General features: G+C 43.3%; 1 protein-coding gene across 5 annotated transcripts in view; it reads right to left on the reverse strand.

The window, feature by feature from the left end:
* Positions 1-1,452: 1,452 nt before the first annotated feature.
* Positions 1,453-21,671, reverse strand: part of BTRC (beta-transducin repeat containing E3 ubiquitin protein ligase) — a 213,284-nt gene continuing 193,065 nt past the window's right edge. For all 5 annotated transcript variants that reach the window (XM_066355951.1, XM_066355950.1, XM_066355949.1 and 2 more), the window contains 6 exons: positions 20,995-21,244; positions 16,890-17,008; positions 14,856-14,966; positions 13,385-13,463; positions 7,892-8,084; positions 1,453-5,810 (listed from right to left, as the gene is read on the reverse strand). In XM_066355951.1, the coding sequence (XP_066212048.1) occupies positions 7,923-8,084; positions 13,385-13,463; positions 14,856-14,966; positions 16,890-17,008; positions 20,995-21,244 (721 nt within the window). In that variant the 3' untranslated portion in view covers positions 1,453-5,810; positions 7,892-7,922. The remainder of the gene's footprint in view (positions 5,811-7,891; positions 8,085-13,384; positions 13,464-14,855; positions 14,967-16,889; positions 17,009-20,994; positions 21,245-21,671) is intronic.

Raw genomic sequence — 21,671 nt, forward strand, 5'->3', positions numbered from 1 at the left:
TAGACCTCAGCCCTCCAGGGAGATGCTGACAATGGCTTTGAATGTGAGACCGTAATACTCCTGGCCCAGCCTCTGCTCAAAACCTGCTCAGGAGCCCAGCTGGCCAGTGACAACTAATTAGATGCCAGAGGCATGTGTGGTCACTGCTGAGTCCTTCCCGTCCTTAGTTGTTAGGAAGATCGAGTGGTCTCAGGCAGTGTGGGAAGCCCGTTTTCTTGTACAAGGTTCCCACTTGTGAGACGCTAGGTGCACCTGATGCTCTGCTATTCCACCTCTCCAGCACGGAGAGCTGGCCCTGGGCCCTGCCTTCTCAGTCTGAGAAAGCTCTCGACCAGTGTCGCTCCAGGCGTGCCAGGTACTGAGACTGGCAGAGCCCAGGAGCTTGGTTAAGTAGGAAGGATACTACACGAAAAGCCCACAGATGTAAAAAAGTATGGTTTATTTTGACAAGGATCCTGCTTAGGACTCTAGGAGGGGAGAAGAGGGAGATGAGGTGCAACCTTGTACCATCAGCCTGGGTTTGGTTTAAGGAGGGAAGGAGGGTTTTCCCCTAGATGGTCAACGTTCCCTTCATTTTTATAGTTTGTTAGAGTTTCTCTGTAAACTGCTTCTGAATATGAGTTTACCTGTCTCTAAGTCTTACCTTCTCGGCAGACAGAGGACGTTAATAGTCCTGGGGCCAGGCAGGGCTGTGGCAGGCTGAGGCTTTGAGGACCAGTTCCCAAATCAGACATCAGTTTGGTTTCAATCTAATTCAACATGGAACATTAATTGTACGCCAGGGCCCCATGGTTACTCATACCACGCAGCCCTGGCTTCTCTCAATGTTGTGTTCTCATGTCGGATTATCTGAAAAGGCACCGGTGCCCTTCCACGTTGTATCCTGAAATACGCACTGGCCTACTGATACTGGGGCAAGGAGACAAGACACTTGGGAAATTCACTTTCATCTTGTATTTGTAATTTAAGTTACTTTTTTGAACAGTTAAAAAAAACCAAAACACACTATATTACCATGATTCTAGGTTGTGAACATATTGGTACATTGACTACACATCACCAAAACATAATCACAAAAGTCAAAGCAGTCAGTACTTAAGAGTCTAGATAACAAAGGGCTGAACCAACTGGAAGCTCTCAGGGAAGCTCACGTCTTGCCAGGCCGGCCCACGGTCGGAGTCCAGTGAACACCTCTCAGAACAGTCTGGGTTGTGCTTGAGTGACCACTGATTTGGGAGGTGTTAGTTTCCTTGGTACCCAGAGGTCTAACCCTCCTCGTTGGTCTTTTTCTTCAGTGTCCAAGAAGGAAAAGGGGATAGAGGCAAGGTGATGCTTTATAATGCTATTTCCTGCACTCATTCTTAAATGCGTACAGCTGATCAGGAGCTGAGAGCCAGCTGGGTGGGCTGTACAGCACATAGTTTAGATGTCGTCTAAAATTTTAATAACTAATCATATGCATTCAACGTCCAATAGAAGAGGTTTCAGGATAACAAAGCTTCAAGTTCCCCTGAGATCAGGTTGCCATCATCATATCCTTTTGGTTTCTCTCTTCAGTTCTAGGAATTCTGAAGTCAAAATGAACGACAGGTAAAAATAACAAGAAGCAAAACTCAGTCTTATTCCCCCTAAGAGATGGCTGCGGGATGGAGCCCAGGGAGGACTTGGCCTGTAGGCTCTGGCTGCCCTGTTAGAAGTGAGATACTCAGGAGGGAAGAGAGGACGGCAAGGAGGGGCAGGGCACCTTCATGTTCTTCAGCTCTTGGGAAGTCTGTTGAATTCATCCGAACGGGGAAGGAGATAAGAAATGTAGACTAAAGTCAAACGATAAACCTGATCATCAAAAAATGTGATGGTCAGCCTGACCAGGCGGTGGCGCAACAGATAGAGCGTCGGACTGGCACGCGGAGGGTCCAGGTTCGAGACTCCGAGGTCACCAGCTTGAGTGCAGGCTCATCTGGCTTGAGCAAAGCTCACCAGCTTGGACCTAAGGTTGCTGGCTTGAGCAAGCAATCAATGAATAACTGAGGTGTCGCAACGAAAAACTAATGATTGATGCTTCTCATCTCTCTTCTGTTCCTGTCTGTCTGTCCCTGTCTGTCCCTCTCTCTGACTCTCTCTCTCTGTCTCTGTGTAAAAAAAAAAAAAAAAGAGTATGGTCATAGGTGGTGGGTATCTAAGCATTCCTTTTTCTACCTAGAAGTACCCTGATTCCTCCATAATCGAGCTTGCAGCCTAGCCCCTCATGCAGGCACCATTCTTGGGGACTGCTCCTCCATCTAAGGTAAATGGAGGACATCAAGAAGGTCAACAATACCACAGTATCTAATTCAATTACAGGAAAGAAAAAAATGCCCTCAATATTTCCAACATTCCCTCCCCCCCCAAGCCCTTTGTTTCCACAATTAAGTTCTCAGGAAGGAGATCAACCCCAGTGTTCAGACCAACGGGTACCAAGCGACAGCAAGAGTGCATATTTTCTTTTCTTCAGCTTTTGATTTTACAAAAGAAAAATAAAAGAGAATTCTTCTTACTCAAGCAGAACACAGAATGATTTACGGGTCCCAGGGCCCTTTCCAGTTCAGACACAAGTTATGAGGGCCAGACTTTATTATCTGTCAACAGTGTTCCAGAGTCCCCGACTCTAAAGTTTCTGGTGAAGTCACCAGAAAAAATTCTGGTGTAAAAGGCTTCCCATTCATAATTCACGTCTACTTTCAAACTGCATGTAAGAAAGTAAAAAGATGTGGAAATACACACATGTGCAGCAAGGCATGCTGGTTTTGTCCAAGCAGGCCGAGTGAGCACAGCCCGTGCCCACGGAGCTCCCGAGTGCAGTGCACGCACACACTCCGTGCACGCACACACTCCGCGCCCGCCTTTGAAGGGGCCCTCCGACCATTAGAGAACATAGCTTTCAGGCCCACACTGGAATCTGAGTGAGAAGAGACTAATCCACGATGGAGACATTTCATTTCAGAGTCCAGAGACACCTCAGCTCCTTTCCTACCATTCTTTTTAATGTGTTGAGACTTTGCTTCCTTTTTTTAAAAAAGGTCAAACTTTACATTTATTCTAGCCCAGTTGGGGATTAGTGATAATCAATTCCCACTGAAATCATGCAGAGATGGTAAGTGGGGTTTACCTTCTCTGGAAATGAACTTCTACTTACCTGATTATTTCTGTTACAATGAACTGGTAAATGACCCCCAGGGCTGAGAGATGTGACTGACTCAAGTTTTTCAGACCACTTAACTTCATTCCCATTTCCATCAGCAACAGAGGACAACTTGGGGAATATCCTGGACGGAGCTAACGGCTCCAGGGCGCAGGGCCCGCCTCGATCTCATTGATGATGTCCGGCATGAGCTTCAGCACAGTCTTAGACACACTCTCCCTTCCACTGAATCTAGACGGGCGAGCAAACCCTGGGCACCAATGAGTATTTAACAGCTCTCACTTCAGAACAGCAGCATATAACAGAAGGGCTAGGAAAGTTATGGCTATTGGACAATATTTTTAAACAGCTTAAAATCCACGTTTCTTTAGTATCCGACCTGTGTGTTTTTCAGGGCTAATGGTCCCCTGCCTCATCTGTAGCAAAATCCTCAACCAATCAAAAAGGCATTAATAGTCAACACAATGGACAAGGAACTATGATAAGGGATTAGATAGAAAATATTTCTTTGAAGCATTTGGGTGGTTGCAAAGGAAATTATATTCAGAAAATATTTCCTAGGCAAAGACGTATCATTACTCTGGGAAATATTTTCTGAATACAACCTGGAACTAAAAACTTAAAAGCACTCATAAAGCAGGAAAGGAAAAATGCATAGGCATAACCTGCCCCTTAATATAGAATAATAATAACATTCAGTCTGGCGCATTTCAGGAAGAGGATACTGGATACCGTTTTGCAAATCAGAGGGTCAAGATGGCTTGCTCTCGCCCTTGCCCTTTGCTGAACTAAAGGTAGCCTGGCTTTGTGGTTACTTGCAACTGGCTCCCATTCTTATGTTTCGACAGCAGCCAGTATCAAGGGGCTTTCATTTACCCAGTTGCTTGGATCAGGACTGGAAACAATGGGCCTGACAGCTCAGCTCTGCAAGGAAACTTGACCGTACTGTGGCCTGGGTGGGGAGCCTTGATGCGGTGCCCATGCCACCAGAAACGGCTGGCGCAGTCTGCCCCACCCCAGGAAACAAGCTGGGCACACGCCGCCGGTCCCTGCACTCCCAGGTTGGACGGCACACAAGCCCTGCGCCTGCAGCCCATACTGGCCAGGTCGGCCTGGCCCTTGCCGAGGACCATTTGTTTATGTTCTTCACCAACTCCCAGAGAAATTTTATTGGTTGGCAGAGAGCGGAGAGCAAATAAGACCAGGAGGAAGAAGACAAAGAAAGAGAAGGCAGTTTCTGCCCAGTAATAAACCCTGTGTGCCAAACTTCACCCTGAACTGCTGTCTCTGGCAGCTCTGCCCTTTGTAAATACTGGGTTTGGGAAAAGCAGAAGGAAGGTTCTGCAGGGCAAGATTGAGATGATTAGCTTGGTTTTTGAGAAATGATATTTACTGGCCTAAATGGAAGAGAAATCAACTTTTACTCTTGACCACCCCTTAAGCTACTCTGATCATGGTCTTGTCAAAGGTACAGGAGCCTGGGTGCTCGCAGGCCCTCAGGAGGGAACCAGAGACGTGAACCCTTTTGCACAACACGCCGAGCACCTCGGCTCTCGTCCGGGGAAAGTGGGTAGTATTTCTGTAGGCTGAGCCTTCCCAGTGATTGAAGATGAAGTACAATGCTTTTTATTACACATCTAATTGTTAATGAGAGGAAATGCAATCAGCAGCTCCTTTCCACACTCTACATGGAATCGAGGAGACTGCTGAGTCCGGGAAAGATGTGGCCATTGATGGAGCCCAGGAAATTCCTGCCCTCCCCCACTTGGGGAGTGTTTTAGAAGGACAAGAGAGAAGAGTTGCAAATATGACGAGAGTACCACATCTGAGAACTCATCGTTGTCATGCAGGGTCACTTGCAGCAAAAGCCTCGGTTAGACATTTTAACTGAACAGCATTTACTCTTCCAAGTGTTGCATTTTCTAGCTGATGTGCCTCATGCTAACTGAGGACACTCTCTTCATACTCCTTCTTCTCAGGTGGAGCAGAGACACAGGCTGAAGGGGCGTGGAGGGAGGGGGCAGGGTCAGATACAGAGAAAAGAGACGGAAGGATCTTCTGGTGTGCTCGCTCTCGTCTCTCTCTCACCCCGAGGCTGTCCCGACAGCTGTCTCCTACGCCAGGTGGGGCTGCGCTGATCTCGGCAGGTGCTGGCACTGCTGTAGTTCACAGGGACACACTGGGTGCTGTCTGGCTTGAAGTTGTATCCCCCGCTCCCCTAGAAGTGGGTCTCTCCCAGCAGGTTGTATAGGGAAACGATAGTAGTTCTTCTGCTTAACAGCAAAGCAAGAGAGATTCTGGCAAAACACTAAATATATTTATAAGTCATCTTTGTCTGGAACCAAATGAGGAAAAAAACAGGTGCAGAGGGGAAAGGAGGGGAAGTGAGGTGAGGTTTAAGAGTTGCAATCATTCACGAAAGATAAAAAGACATCTTCTGATAGCAGCACGGAAGCAGTCAGCTGTGCTGAGTAGACCCTCCCGAGTCAACTGCAGACCAACTGTGTCCCAGCAGGAGTCTCAAAGCCCCGCTCCTCGGCTTGTCCGGGAAAGTGGGTAGTATTTTGATTGTTACTGTTGTTGCTCATCCTGATGTTGGCAGATACTTTAAATACCGCAACTTTAATGAGTCCTGTGTGAAAACAGAGCAAACAGTCATTAGTCCCTTTCTCTGTTCTTCTCATTTGCTCTGAGAAAAAGAATATTAACTTAGCTGTCAACTGAAAGAAAGGCTCAGAGGTCCCTCTTAATGCCTGCTCTTAGCTTCTGCTAAAGGCTACACGGCCTGTTTGGGGCTTGACAGGGGGGTCATGGGCATGTTGAAGGCCACAGTGCTAACACAGAGTGACCCTGATGTCTTGAGATTCAGAGTGACTATGGTGGGTGTAGCATCAAACTTCTGCCTGCTCCCTATAAAGGTACAGCAGGCGAAGACAGCTCTGAAGTTCTGGCCCTGAGTGGCCTTCAAAGACAGATGTGTAGGTGTGGCTGGACATGTGGCCTGGAGATTAAGGCCGAGGCTGGGACTACGAACACACATCTGAGAGTCATCTCCGCTGAGATGAGAGTGAAGCCCTGGGAAGAGATAAGCAGCCAGAGAAGGGAACGCAGAGAAAGAAGAAAAGCCCAAGAGAGCATCTCAGGGGACGTGCATGTTTTAGGGGTGAGGGGGTAGGGAGACATACGCCACAAGAGCACCTGGAAGAATATTAATGTGGCAAAATACATGTACTCAGGAGCAGGAAATTTTGGCAGAAGGAGGGGATAGATAACATGATGGCTACAATATTAATACTAATAAACTACTTTTTACTAAGGGCTTATTAGGTGCTAGGCATCGTACCAAGTGCTAAGAATTTTACATATAACATTTCAGCAGCCCTCACAACAGGTCTGTGAGTGTGTACTGCAGCCGTCCTGTTAATAATCAGGAAAGCAGGGCTCTGGGAAGTTATGTGTCCAGCGGGGGACAGCTGGGACTTGGCTGAAGAGGCCGAGGGGTGAGGACACAGCGTGTCCTCTGTGAGAAGTGAGCACTGAAACGAGCCCAGCAGGCCACGGACCACCCCACTTGGAAGAACGACTGTAAAAAGATATGCAGAAAAGTGTACTGATGCCACAGCTCTGAGGCAAGTGCGGGAAATGAGGAATAAAAATGCTCCCCAGAAGTAGTGCAGTTTTCCCAAACCAGTGAGAACTTAATGTATTTATCTGAATTGGTGAAGACATCAGGTATGATCTGAATATATCATGAAATTGATAAAAGAGGAATTTTAGGGTCTTTTCCTATCTCAGAGGGAGCCTGACTTGAATGGGAGAATACATGGAGTTCTCATCAACTCCAGGGCTATTTTCATGGTCAAAGGACAGTTTTTTTCCATTTTTAGAGGGGGTGGAAAGAGGGGACAAGAATAAAAAAGGCTACCTTTTATAATCCAATGACACTGACAAGGCAGAGCTGTGAGTAGTCAGCATATTTCACTATGAGATTTTCCCATTCACATATTAGATTATCTACCTGTTTTAAAGGGTCTTTTTTATAGGTACTGGTTTATCTGGGAACCACAAAGCCACAGGCTTTTGGGTCATTACTTTTAGTTTTGAAACTGATTCAAATCTCTTTCCTTTTTTTCCTTCTTTCTTTTTGTTCTTACTTTCTTTACAACTTATCAGATAACCGGGACAGGAATTATTTGCTTTACTGCACAAGGGTCATCTAAATCAGGTTCAACAGTCATCTAGAGCCGAGGCTGGCTACCCTGATGAAGGCAGCATCCGACCGCAGCCCCGGCCCTGCCTCATGCTGTCAGCTTTCCTTGCTTTACAGCAGTGGTCCCCAATCCCTGGGCCGTGGACTGGTACCAGTACCAGTCCGTGGGCCATTTGGTACTGGTCCGCAGAGAAAGAATAAATAACTTACATTATTTCCGTTTTATTTATATTTAAGTCTGAACATGTTTTATTTTTAAAAAATGACCAGATTCCCTCTGTTACATCCGTCTAAGACTCACTCTTGATGCTTGTCTTGGTCACGTGATACATTTATCGGTCCCACCCTAAAGGCTGGTCCGTGGCCCAAAAAAAGGTTGGGGACCACTGCTTTAAAGGACTTGGAAAGATACAGGGCGTGACAGGCCTCTAGAACTAACAACACCTTTCAGCCAACATCCCATCTCCTACTCACAGGGCCAGGTACACAATTCTTTTTCATACCTGGGCAAGTATGAGGTCAGTGCACGATTATTTATCTGGAGATATAGGTGTATGTTCGAGAAGGGGAGCGGGGTGGTTCAGCTTGGGCAGTCGGATCGTTTAGAAAATCCCAGATGAGGATTGTGTCGTCATGTGAACTACTGACAATCTGGAATTCGTCAAACTGGAGTCGGAAAACTCTTCCAGAATGCTCCTAAAGAAGCAGAAATGGAAACTTCTGAACTACTCAAAATCAAAAAGACACAAATTCAGCAACATGTTAAAGGAGTCTATAGAAAGGCTATCTTATGCTGATAATTTTCTCTACCAATTAGCTGTTTCAAGAATACAGAGAGGCCCTGGCCGGTTGGCTCAGTGGTAGAGTGTCGGCCTGGCATGCAGAAGTCCCAGGTTCGATTCCCGGCCAGGGCACACAAGAGAAGCGCCCATCTGCTTCTCCACCCCTCCTCCTCTCTTTCCTCTCTGTCTCTCTCTTCCCCTCCCACAGTCAAGACTCCATTGGAGCAAAGATGGCCCGGGCACTGGGGATGGCTCCATGGCCTCTGCCTTAGGCGCTAGACTGGCTCTGGTCGCAACAGAGCGATGCCCCGGATGGGAAGAGCATCGCCCCCTGGTGGGCGTGCCGGGTGGATCCCGGTCGGGCGCTTGCGGGAGTCTGTCTGACTGCCTCCCTGTTTCCAGCTTCAGAAAAATAAAAAAAAAAAAAAAAAAAAAAAAAAAAAGAATACAGAGAAAAAAACAATTTGGATTAAAGGTAAAATGGAAAGTCAAATACTGGGCAGCTGATTTCATGCACAAAGTAATACTCATTAGAGCTATGTCAAATAGTATAGTATGCTAGTTTCTCATTGCTAACTCTTCTAGGTTTAGGCTGAACCTCAGTACCTCCCTGGCCTTCTCCTCTCTGTACCTCTAGGATTCTTCTACAATCAGAGGCTCAGAATTGGTGAGCAGTAAGTGGTGTGTTGGTAATATTGATCGATCAACTCTCCCCATATTGTAAAAGTAGTGACCACCACCCTGATCACCTCCAGCATCCCACAAGGCACTCTCTCATGCTCCTTCCTAGTTCAGTTCTGCCTTTACCCCAGTGCTGTCATCAATTCATTCTTCCTGTACTTCAGGTTCATATAAATAAACTCATAACACATGTATTCCTTCTTCCTGGTTTCTTTCACTCAACAGTATAAGATTCTTCTCTGTTACTGCGTGTAATAGTAGTTCATTCTTTTTGCTTTTCAAATTACGGCTGATATTCCATTATATGATCACACTATAATTTATTATCTCCAGTGGCGGACATAGAGACTAGCTGTAGTTTTGACTATTATAATAAACTTGCTACAAACAGGGATATACATGTGTTTTGATGGATATGTGCTCTCATTTCACCTAGGAGTAGAACTGTAGGCCCACGGAGCAGGTGCACACTTAGCTTTAGCAGAGATGGCACAACGGTTTTTAAAAAATTGTATCAATTTATATTCCTACTAGTTCTGTATCAGAGCTCCAGTTTCACATCTTCAACAAACTGATATTGTCCATCTTTTAAGTTTTAGCTATTTTGATAGATTTGTAGTGGTATTTTATTAGAGTTTTAATTTGCATTTTTCTTTTTGAAGTTGAAACAGTTCCCCCCTATCCCTAGTTTGCTAAGAGTTTATCATGAATAAATATTGGATTTTGCCAAATGCCTTTTCTGTATCTACTGATACTAATCATCTGATTTTTCTTCTTTAGACTTTTGATGTGATGGATTACATTAACTGATTTTTGAATATTATACTTGTTTTGCATAACTGGAATAAATCCCACTTGGTCATGGTGTGTAAGTCTTTTAATACACTGTTAAATTCAATTTGCCAATTTATTTTTTTTGAAGCGAGAGGAGGTAGTGAGACAGACCCCGCATGTGCCCAACTGGAATCCATTTGGCAATCCCCATCTGAGGCTGATGCTCCAATCAACTGAGCTATTTTTAGTGCCTGAAGCTGACATGCTCGGACCAACTGAGCTATCCTCTGCACCTGGGGCCAATGCTTGAACCAGGTGAGCCACTGGCTGTGAGAAGAGAAGAGAAAGAAAAGGGGGGAGGGGAAGAGAAGCAGATGGTTGCTCCTTTTGCATACCCTGATTGGGGATCGAACCCGGTATTCTGCATGCTGGGCCAATGCTCTATCCACTAAGCCAACTGGCCTAGGCCAAGTTGTATACTTTAAATATGTTCACTTTATTGTATGTCAATTATATTTCAATAAATCTGTTTTTAAAAACTTAACTCAGCTTGACCAGGCAGTGGCGCAGTGGATAGAGCGTCGGACTGGGATGCCGAGGACCCAGGTTCGAGACCCGGAGGTTGCCAGCTTGAGTGCAGGCTCATCTGGCTTGAGCAAAAGCTCACCAGCTTGGACCAAAGGTCGCTGGCTAAAGCAAGGGGTTACTCGGTCTGCTGAAGGCCCACGGTCAAGGCACATATGAAAAAGCAATCAATGAACAACTAAGGTGTCAAAAACGAAAAACTGATGATGGATGCTTCTCATCTCTCCTTTCTTGTCTGTCTGTCCCTATCTATCCCTCTCTCTAACTCTATCTCTGTCCCTGTATTAAAACAACAACAACAACTTAACTCAATAAATGAGGATAAGATTTGGACCTTCATAAAAGAAGACCATAAAAAGACATTCTACACCATTAGTTACTACAAAAATGTAAATTAAAACTATAACCACTACAGCCTGACCAGGCAGTGGCAAAATGGATGAAATGTTGGCCTAGGACACTGAGGACCAAGATTCAAGCCTTAGATCACCAGCTTGAGTGCAGACTCATCTGGCTTGAATGCTGGCTTACCAGCTTGAATGCGGGGTTACTAGCTTGAGTTCAGAGGTCACTGGCTTGCATTGCAGTCCAAGGTTGTTGGCTTGAACAAGGGGTCACTGGCTTGGCTAGAGCCCCTTGGTCAAGGCACACATGAACAACTAAGGTGCCGCAATTATGATTTGATGCTTCTCACCTCTCTCCCTTCCTGTCTGTCTGTCTCTCTCATTAAAAACAAAATAAAAAACAAAAACAAAAAACTATTAACTACTTCATACTTACTCAAATGGCTATAATTTTTCAAAAAACTGACAATACTAAGTGCTGTCAAGGATGTGGGAAAATGGGATTCTCGTACTGTTAGTGGGAATATATATAATACAGCATGCATTTGCAAGCTCCCCAAATGCCACTTTGGAAAACAGCTTAATAGTTCTTTTAAATGTAAACATACACTTATCATAGGACCCAGAAAAATTATACTTCTAGGTATTTACCCAAGAAAAATAAAAACAATATGGATACATAAAAACCTGGGGAATGTTTCCAGTATCACCCAAAACTAAAAAATTCCAAATGTTCTTAAATTGGTAAATGAATAACCAAAATGGTTCATCCACACAATGGATTACTACTCACCAATAAAAAGACCCAAAGTAGCAACACATGCAACAACATGGCTAAATCTTCAATGACGTGAAAAGAGCCAAAGGCAAAATGCTACATATTGTATGATTTAATTTATATGATGTTCATGAAATAGCAAAACTATGTAGGGACAGAACTAAGATGAATAGTTGCTAGGGGTGACTTTAAGGCACATAATTTTGCAGGGTGATGGAAATTTTCTATAACTTGATTATGGTATTTATACATCTGAAAACTTCATAAAAACAAACTAAAAACAGACAAATTTTGCTGTATGTAAGTTATACTTTAAAAACCAGGCTTTAAATAATTGTAAATGAAAGTACCCATTTTAAAAAACGTGTGAAACACGAAGGTAAAGCACATTTGGTGCTGAAAGAATGAGCTTTAAATATAACAAGGAAAACAAAGAATGTATCTTTCTTTTTTCCAGAGCAGAGAGAGACTGCCTCACTGTTGAGCCAGGTTTCAGAATACCAGGGATTCAAATGCTTGTTGTCATCTTTTCTCTGAGTTGTGCAAAAGACTCTTGACTTCCTGAATGCCTCACCTAATCTTTTTTGTTTAACTTTTATTTATTTATTTTAGAGAGAGAGGAAGGGAGAGAAAAAGAAACATCGATTTGTTATTCCACTTATGCACCGACTGGTTGATGCTTGTATGTGCCCTGACCCAGGATTGAACCCACAACCTTGGCATATTGTAATGATGCTCTAACCAACTGAGCTACCTGGCCAGGGCTCTAATCTTCTTCTAATAGGCGCAGCTTTTTTTTTTTTCTGAAGTGAGAAGCAAGGAGGCAGACAGACAGACTCCCGCATGCGCCCAACCAGGATCCACCCAGCATGCCCACCAGGGGATGATGCTCTGCCCATGTGGGGCATTGCTCCATTGAGACCGGAGCCATTCTAGAGCCTAAGGCGGAGGCCATGGAGCCATCCTCAGTGCCCGGGCCAACTTTGCTCCAATGGAGTCTTGGCTGTGGGAGAAGAGAGAGATAGAGAGAATGGAGAGGGGGAAGGGTGGAGAAGCAGATGGGCGCTTCTCCTGTGTGCCCTGACCAGGAATTGAACCCAGGACTTCCACAAGCTGGCTGATGCTCTACCACTGAGCCAACCAGCCAGGGCCTAATAGATGCAGCTTCTAACCTTAGGACATTTTCTAATCCAGGCCTTGGCAAACACCATGATAAAAAATTTAGTGCTTTTGAAGGTGACATTAGTCCTTTTGAGTCACTTCTTTTCCCAAATGTCAGGATGTTCAGGCCAAGGGTATACAAGTAATAAAAGAAGATGGGATTCAAGTTGCTGGAGGCAGCATGCCTTAAATAGGATGCAGAGCTAAGGGGCTGACCAGGAGGTTCACGCAGACTCCCATGGCACTTTTTGTAGGCACAGGTGTGCAGGTCCTCAGATTCTGGACAGGTTCCAATTTGAGTAATTATGCTCCTACTCCCTAAGCACCTCCTACTGTTTCTGGTGGGTACAGAATTCTTATTCACTTCCTGTACTCAACTGATGTGTAGAGTTGCTGTGCAGCTGTTAAACAGCTGCCACATTTCTTTTTGTATATAGTCTCTAAAGCACTTTTGGATGAAAGGCACTATATAAACATATTTTACTGTCATGTATTGGTTGCCTTTCTACTTAGTAGCAGGTTTTGAGAGGTTCTAACTATCAAATCCAGATTTTTTTCTTTAGAGGGATAGACAGGAAGGGGAAAGAGATGAGAAGCATCAATTCTTCGTTGTGGCACCTTAGTTCTTCATTGATTGCTTTCTCACATGTGCCTTGACTGGGGGGACTCCAGCTGAGCCAGTGACCCCTTGCTCAAGCCAGCAACCCTGGGCTTCAAGCCAGCAACATCAGGGTTTCAGGCCTGGGACCTCAGTGTCCCAGGCTGACACTCTATCCACTGTGCCAACACCTGGTCAGGCTATCAAATTTATATTTGTATTTCACAGCACATCAATGTTTAATTTCTTCTCTTTCTTACTCCCCAACGCCCTTTAAACAATAAGACTCTTACCACAAGGGTCCGTAGACACAGAGTCCCTGCAGGAGCACGGGGGTCCAAAGCTGCTACAAGATCCCACACTTTAATTTTTCTAAAGATCAAAAAGGGGACAGAAATCTTAGTTAAAGGAAAATTTAGGGAGCACCAGAAGAAGAGCAAAAAGTCATGGCAATAAATATGTATGGTGAATATACGTTACACGATACACGCAGCTCACAGGAATACTTAAGCACTTTTCTGTTTTATAGATTTGGTTCTTATATTCATTCTTGGATAGAAGTTACTGGTATTAACAGGGGAAAATGTACATGATTAACCCAAAAGTAGAAACAGGTTAGCTTTAACCAAACTGATGTAGATAGGGAATGGTAAAGTTACACCGTACTTTGGGGATAAGAGATGTTCTACATTAGACCTCTTACTAATATTAGAGATCACTTAGACCTAGAAACCTGTAACTCCGAGGCGTTTTCTTTTTGGTCAGTTCTAAGTATGGCACAGGTTCCATGTACCAGAGGGCTGGGGTCCATTTAAAAGTTCTGGAGTTTATATAAACAAATCCTCGTATTTTGATTTAAATAAGAAAAGTTTTGTCCTTCTAAAAATTAATTATAAGTCATATCTCCTCACGGTAAATAGACAAAACCCAAGAAAGGTAGGTACAGATAAAATCACGGGAGTGAGAAAACAGCCTTGAAGCTAGCTGGAACATGCCATCACAGTGAACAATTTCCCAAGGGTAAGAGAGTGAAGGTTGACTCAAAGAAGAAAAGCAGGTGTGCTATACTTCCTATTGCTTAAATTATCTTAATATATCAGTATATGCAGTTCATACACTAAGACAATGTGGTTTAAGTTAGCTTCTGATATTTAAAAAGCTGTCAGTATTTGAACTGTAGCTTTGTATTCCCCCAAATCAGGCATCTTGACAAGAAGAAATGATAAAGAGGCCTGCATAAGTGAACATACTTTTGTAAGAATTTACTACGTGCTTACAATCGCTAGACATGGGATCCATTCACATCATGAATGGATTCTGTACTCACTGAAAATTACTAAACTTGTAACTAAAATGCCAGAAGGGGAGACAAGGGAGCTGCACTTTTTAGAACCATTCAAAGATATCAAAATTTAAGGAACTACCACAGTTAAGTACCATAGATACTGCCTTCCAATGCTTTAGATTTATTAGTAAGTCACTATTTTATCTGCATATCTTTTTATACTGGATTTGTCTGGTTCTTTGATTTATAGGGAAAAACAGATAACGATATAACCCAAATCTAAAATATCAATAATCATGAGCAAACAAGTACAACTTATTTGGGAAGAATATTTTTGAAAAGGTGAGGTAAATACATAGATTAGACATAAGAACTATTATATTGGGTCCTTTCTGTGAAATCCATAATCTTTTAGAAATAAGGGAAGGTTATATTTAATATACTAAGGCAGCAGAGATTCAGATGAGATGCAAACTTACCCATCATAGGCCCCACTGACTATCCTTTTGTTATCAAATCGAATACAGCGCACCAATTCCTCATGGCCTTCTAACACTCGTAAACATGCACCACATTCTATGTCCCATAACCTGGAGAAGAAAATTGAGTCAAGTGAATTTTCATGTATTCTTTCCTAAGCTTGGAATTTTATAATAATATACTTTGGCCCAAGCCAGTTGGCTCAGTCGAGTGTTGACCCGGTGTGCGGATGTCCTGGGTTCAGTCCTCAGTCAGGGCACATAAGAGAAGCAACCATATGCTCCTCTCCCTACCCTCTCCCACTTCTCTCCCTCTTCCACTCCCACAGCCAGTGGCTCACTTGGTTCAAGCATTGGCTTCGGTGCTGAGGATAGCTAGGTTGGTCCCAGCATGTAGCCTCAGGAGTGAAAAATAGCTCAGTTGATTCAAGCATTGGCCCCAGAAGGGGGGGTTGGTGGGTGGATCCTAGTTGGGGGTCATGCAAGAGTCTACCTCCCCTCCTCTCACTTAAAAAAATTTAACATACTTCAATGTCTTTTAAAAAAAAATCCACAGAAATAAGATAAATTAACACAAAAAATGTATCACTTTCAATTGATTTATTTCCTTTCTGTCATATAACTGAGGTAGAAAAACGTATGATTTAGGTTCAAACATAGTATATATTTTCAAAGCACAATGCTTTATATAATTCTGTAACCAGGGTCTCTAAGGCATAAAAAGAATGAATTTAATGCACTTAATTGCCTGTGAAGGAAATGACCAAGCCAAGAAAAGTAATGCTTCTTGAAATCACCAATGAAAACATGAAGGCTGTCAGTGACATCCGCCCTCACAAAGCAGGTCTACCTCTTTCACAAAGGACACTCCGCTTTCACCCACTGTCCAGGATAGTCCTTCTCATATAATGAAAATGCAAAGTCAGTTCTCAAAAATTTTTATGTATTAACATACAAAATACTGTATGCTTTCCAAATGCTTTCTAGGAATAATTTCCTTAAATATAGTAAAGGCTTTATCTGTTGCTTTTTAAAATGGCCTTTTTGGCCCTGGCGGTTGGCTCAGCGGTAGAACGTCGGCCTGGCGTGCGGGGGACCCGGGTTCGATTCCCGGCCAGGGCACATAGGAGAAGCGCCCATTTGCTTCTCCACCCCCCCCCCCCCCTTCCTCTCTGTCTCTCTCTTCCCCTCCCGCAGCCAAGGCTCCATTGGAGCAAAGATGGCCCGGGCACTGGGGATGGCTCCTTGGCCTCTGCCCCAGGCGCTAGAGTGGCTCTGGTCGCGGCAGAGCGAGGCCCCGGAGGGGCAGAGCATCGCCCCCTGGTGGGCAGAGCGTCGCCCCTGGTGGGCGTGCTGGGTAGATCCCGGTCGGGCGCATGCGGGAGTCTGTCTGACTGTCTCTCCCCGTTTCCAGCTTCAGAAAAATACAAATAAAATGGCCTTTTCATCCTCTTAATACCTCTTTGAAGGAACAGAGAGGATTGATATATCATCCAAATACAATTCATATCTGTGTTGTGCATCTTTGTGAAGAAAAAATACCAGCAATACTTCACTTTGTGGATTCCTTATAATTCCAAAGACCAGTAACTCCCTGGCCAATCATGCAACGCTAAGAAAATAAAATGCACTATTTCTAGTAGGGATACAAATCTGTTTCTTTTTTTTAAACCAGTGGCAGAGCAAAACAGCCTTTAGCTATTTATTAGCACTTTCCAACTGTGGACAGGTGAAATTTAAAGAGAAGGGCTTTCAGCCTCAATCTGCTTATCTCTCTTGCCCATTTCCTCATTCAAGCAATACCTTTTAAATAGGTCTATCTGGTGATAAAACTATTACAGAAAGGAAACACATCAACAAAAGGCTTTGCTATCCTCTCTGCTTGGGGCAAACTTTTGACCTACAAGAAGCTATAGAAAAGAAAGGCCATTTTATTATAAAGATAACACAGTTGAAGATCTGTTTGAACTGTGCACAAATAATAAATGGCAGGATAATATTAATCCCTTCTGGGCAAGGGCACCTGATACTCACCTGATAGTGTTGTCAGATGAGCCACTAACGACCAGCCTGTCTCTGTATTGCAAACAGGCGATGCCGCGTTTATGTCCATTTAAGGTCCTTACAAATTCACAAGTACTTGTGTTCCATACCTGAAACAGAAGATGGTATCTGGTAGTTGATTTGATGTTTTCACTGGTAAAATCTATGGCAAATGGAGTTTTTTTGTGTGTGTGTGTGACAGAGATAGAGAGAGAGAGAGAGAGACAGAGAGGGACAGACAGAGACAGACAGGAAGGGAAAGAGACGAGAAGCATCAATTCTTCTTTGCAACACCTTAGTTGTTCATTGATTATTTTCTTATATGTATCTTGACTAGGCTGCTACAGCAGAGCCTTGCTCAAGCCGGCAACCTTGGGCTTCAAGCCAGTGACCATGTGGTCATGTCTAGGATCCCAAGCTCAAGTCAGTGACCCTGTGCTCAAGCTGGTGAGCCTGTGCTCAAGTCAGCGACCTCGGGTTTCGAACCTGGGTCCTCTAAGTCCCATTCTGACACTATCCAATGTGCCACCGCCTGGTCAGGCAGGTGGAGTTTTTAAGAAGCAGAAAATAGGACTGAACCAAGTCAACTTGGTAATACAGGGCTAATTTGTAGCCTGCTACTATCACATGAGGATTCTTCAAATTGATTTACTCCTGTGGCATTAGTCTGGTCTTACAAATTTAATTTACCCCTGCCATTCTTACACTCACCATTATGTACAACAGCAATTTTCAACCTTTTTCATCTCATGGCACACATAAACTAATAACTAAAATTCTGTGGCACACCACAAAAGAAATATATTTTTTGCTAATCTGACAAAAAAAAAAGTTGACAATTCACAGCTAACATCATACTCAATGGGCAAAAACTAAAACATTTCCCTTAAGATCACGAACAAGACAAGGATATCTCCTTTCACCACTCCTATTTAACATATAGTACTGGGAGTCCTATCCACAGCAATCAGGCAAGAAGAAAAAAAAGGCACCCAAATTGGAAAGGAGAAAGTAAACTGTCATTATTTGCAGATGACATGACAGTGTACATAGAAAACCCGAAAGACTCCACAAAACCTGCTAGATCTAACATATGAATTTGGCAAAGTAGCAGGATACAAAATTAATATTCAGAAGTTGGTGGCATATTTATACACCAATAATGAACTATCAGAAAGAAAAATTAAGAAAACAATCCCATTTACTATTGCAACAACAACAAAAAATAAGGTACCTAGGGATCAATTTAACCAAGAAGTTAAAAGACCTGTATCCAGAAAATTATACATGATTGAAGAAGAAACTGAGGAAGATACAAATTAGTGGAAGCATATACTGTGTTCCTGGATAGAAAAAATTAATATAATTAAAATGTCCATACTACCCAAAGCAATCTATAGATTTAATGCAATTCCTATTAAAATACCATTAGCATATTTCACAGATCTAGAACAAACATTCCAAAAATTTATACGGAACCCCAAAAGACCCTGAATAACCTCAGCAATTTTGAAAAAGTACAAAGTTGGAGGTATCACAATACCTGATATCAAACTATATTACAAGGATGCTGTAATCAAAACAGCCTGGTACTAGCATAAGAACAGGCATATAGATCAATAGAACAGAACAGAGAGCCCAGAAATAAATCCAAGCCTTTATGGTTAACTAACATTTGCAAAAGAAAGCAAGAGCATACAATGGAGTGAAGACAGTCTCTTCAATAAATGGTGGTGTGAAAATAGGGCAAGAAAAAAAAAAGGAACCAGACCACCAACTTACACAAGAATAAACTCAAAATGGATAAAAGACTTAAGTGAAGTTGCAAAATCATAAAAATCCTGGAAGAAAACATAGGCAGTAAAATCTTGGACATCTCTCATAGCATTATTTTTGTCAATATATCTCCTTGGGTAAGGGAAATAAAGGAAAAAAAATAAACAAATGGGGCATCAAACTAAACAGCTTTTGAACAGCAAAAGCAACCATCAACAAAATGAAAAGGGCCTGACCAGTGGTGGGGTAGTGGAGAGAGAGTATTGACCTGGGACGCTGAGGATCCAGGTTTGAAGCCCCAAGGTTGCAGGCTTGAGCGTGGGATTGTAAACATGATCCCATGGTCGCTGGCTTGAGCCCAAGGTCAATGCTCGAGTAAGGGGTCATTGGGACGGCTAGAGTCCCCTGGTCAAGGCATATAAGAGAAAGCAATCAATGAATAACTGAAGTGCCACAACAACAAGTTGATGCTTCTCATCTCTCTACCTTCCTATCTGTCTGTGTGTCTCTCTCTCGCTAAAAAGAAAGAAAGAAAGAAAGAAAGAAAGAAAGAAAGAAAGAAAGAAAGAAAGAAAGAAAGAAAGAAAGAAAGAAAAAAAGAAAGAAAAGGGAACCCATTGAATGGGAGAACATATTTGCCTATGATACAGCTGATAAGAGGGTACCGGTAATTTCCAAAATACATAAAGAACTGATACAACTCAACACCAGGAAGACAAACAACACAATTAAAAAATGGCCGGTTGGCTCAGCAATAGAGCGTTGGCCTGGCATGTGGAAGTCCCGGGTTTGATTTCCAGTCAGGGCACACAGGAGAAGCAACCTTCTCTATGCCCCCCTTTTCTCTCCCCTTCCACAGCCATGGCTTGAATGAGCAAGTTGGCCCCTGGTGCTAAGGATGGCTCCATGGCCTCGCCTCAGGTGCTAAAATAGCTCAGGTTGCAGAGCAATAGAGCAGAAGTCCCAGATGGGCAGAACATCAGCCCCAGATGGGGGCTGCTGGGTGGATCCTGGTCAGGGCGTATGCGTGAGTCTGCCTCTCTACCTCCCTGACTCTCACTTGATAAAAAACAAAACAAAACAAAATGGGGGGGGGGGGGGAAGGCAAAGGATCTGAATAGATACTTCTCCAAAGAGACATACAAATTCATGCCTGTCAGAGTGGCTATCATCAATAAATCAACAAACAACAAGTGCTGGCAAGGATGTGGAGAAAAAGGAACCTTGTGCACTGTTGGTTAGAAGGCACACTGGTGCAGCCACTGTATAAAACAGTATGACGTTTTCTCAGCAAATTAAAAATAGAACTGCCTTTTGACTCAGAGATCCCACTTCTGGGAATATATCTGAAGAAAACTGAAAGACTAACGAAAGAATTTATGGACCCCTATGTTCATTGCAGAGTTACTTACAATAGCCAAGGTCTGGAAGCAGCCCCAGTGCCCATCAGTATATAAATGGATAAAAATGCTGTGATACATTTACACAATGGAATACTATGCGACTGTAAAAGAGAAGGAAATCTTATCTTTTGCAAAAGCATGAATGGACCTGGGGATTATTATAAAGCCAGTGAGAGAAAGACAAATGCCATATGATCTCACATGTGGAATCTAATGAACAAAATAAACTGAAAAAATAGGAACAGCAGCCAAGGATACACGGAACAGACTATCTGTCAGAGGGGAGGAGGGCGCGGGGAGTGGATGAAAGAAAGTGAAGGGATTAAGCAAAAAACATATGTACATAACACACAGACATAGACAACAGTGTGGCGGCAGCCAGAGGGAAAGGGGGCTGGGAGGTAAGCAGAGGAAGGCAAAAGCGGGGGAAATGGTGACGGAAAGAGACTTTGCCTGGGGTAATGGGTGCATGATGCAGTGTGCAGATATTTTACTGAGTTCGATACCTGGAACCTATGGTTTCCGAACCAATATCACCCCAATGAATTCAATAAAAAAAAGCAACATAGGTATAGTCTTGATTCATTCACACTGGACAGCCATTGTTGTGTTGGCTGTTGCCATTTTTTTCCTTGATAATCTAAGGGGAAAGAGGTCAGTGCCTCTGACTAAATAGTCAGGTATTGCATATTTAAAGAATTCTTGCGGCACACCAGTGTTCTTGGCACCTGGGTTAAAAATCGCTGATTTCTAGTAATAAAATACCTAACCAGAATTGTCTTTTACATATAGACTAGTATCTGAATTAAATATTAAATTAGTCTATAGTGATGTTTAATATGAAATAGACTTTGATCAGGTTTTTACATGAATTCCCCTACTCTTACGTTGGGGACTTACTAAAAAATGCTTTTTACCTTTATAGTCCTATCTCCAGATGCAGAAACAATGTACTTGTCATCAAAGTCTACAACATTGACAGCAGCTCGGTGCCCAACCAGCACCCTCCGGAGGGTAATGTCAGTTGGGGAGGCCATATCCCATACAGCAATGGAACGGTCTTTGGAGCAGGTCACCATCATGCCATTATTGAAACGCAAGTGCAGAACTGCTTCACAATGATGAATCAATGTGTTTAGCATTTCACCTGTATTTACATCCCATACCCTGGAACAAAAAACATTAAGGAGGCTGTCTGAGATTTTGATGGTACTGATGCTATAAGCTACTGCCAGTATCTGACCTCTGCACTTCCCACCCCTCCTGCTCTATGGTCATAGACAGTATTATACCCTCCTCTTCTGCAGCTCTGAAGCTGAACTGAGTAGAGTACTGGTGGGCCACGGGGGGATGGTAGGTAGAGGGCTGGACTGGGAGAGTGGGAAAGGAAGGAGATGGAGTGCTGCCAATGTGAAATGCTAAGACACACTACTGGAAATGTGGGCAGGTGTGGGGGCTAGGAAAGAGGGAGCAGCCACGACACCTACTGATGGAACCTAGACCTTAGGATTATTATACAATTTCTGACATTGAATCTGATACTATTAATAAGATACATTTAAAACTGGGACTATGGCCTGACCTGTGGTGGCGC

Source organism: Saccopteryx leptura, chromosome 13, assembly GCF_036850995.1.
Source record: "Saccopteryx leptura isolate mSacLep1 chromosome 13, mSacLep1_pri_phased_curated, whole genome shotgun sequence".
NCBI lineage: Eukaryota > Metazoa > Chordata > Mammalia > Chiroptera > Emballonuridae > Saccopteryx > Saccopteryx leptura.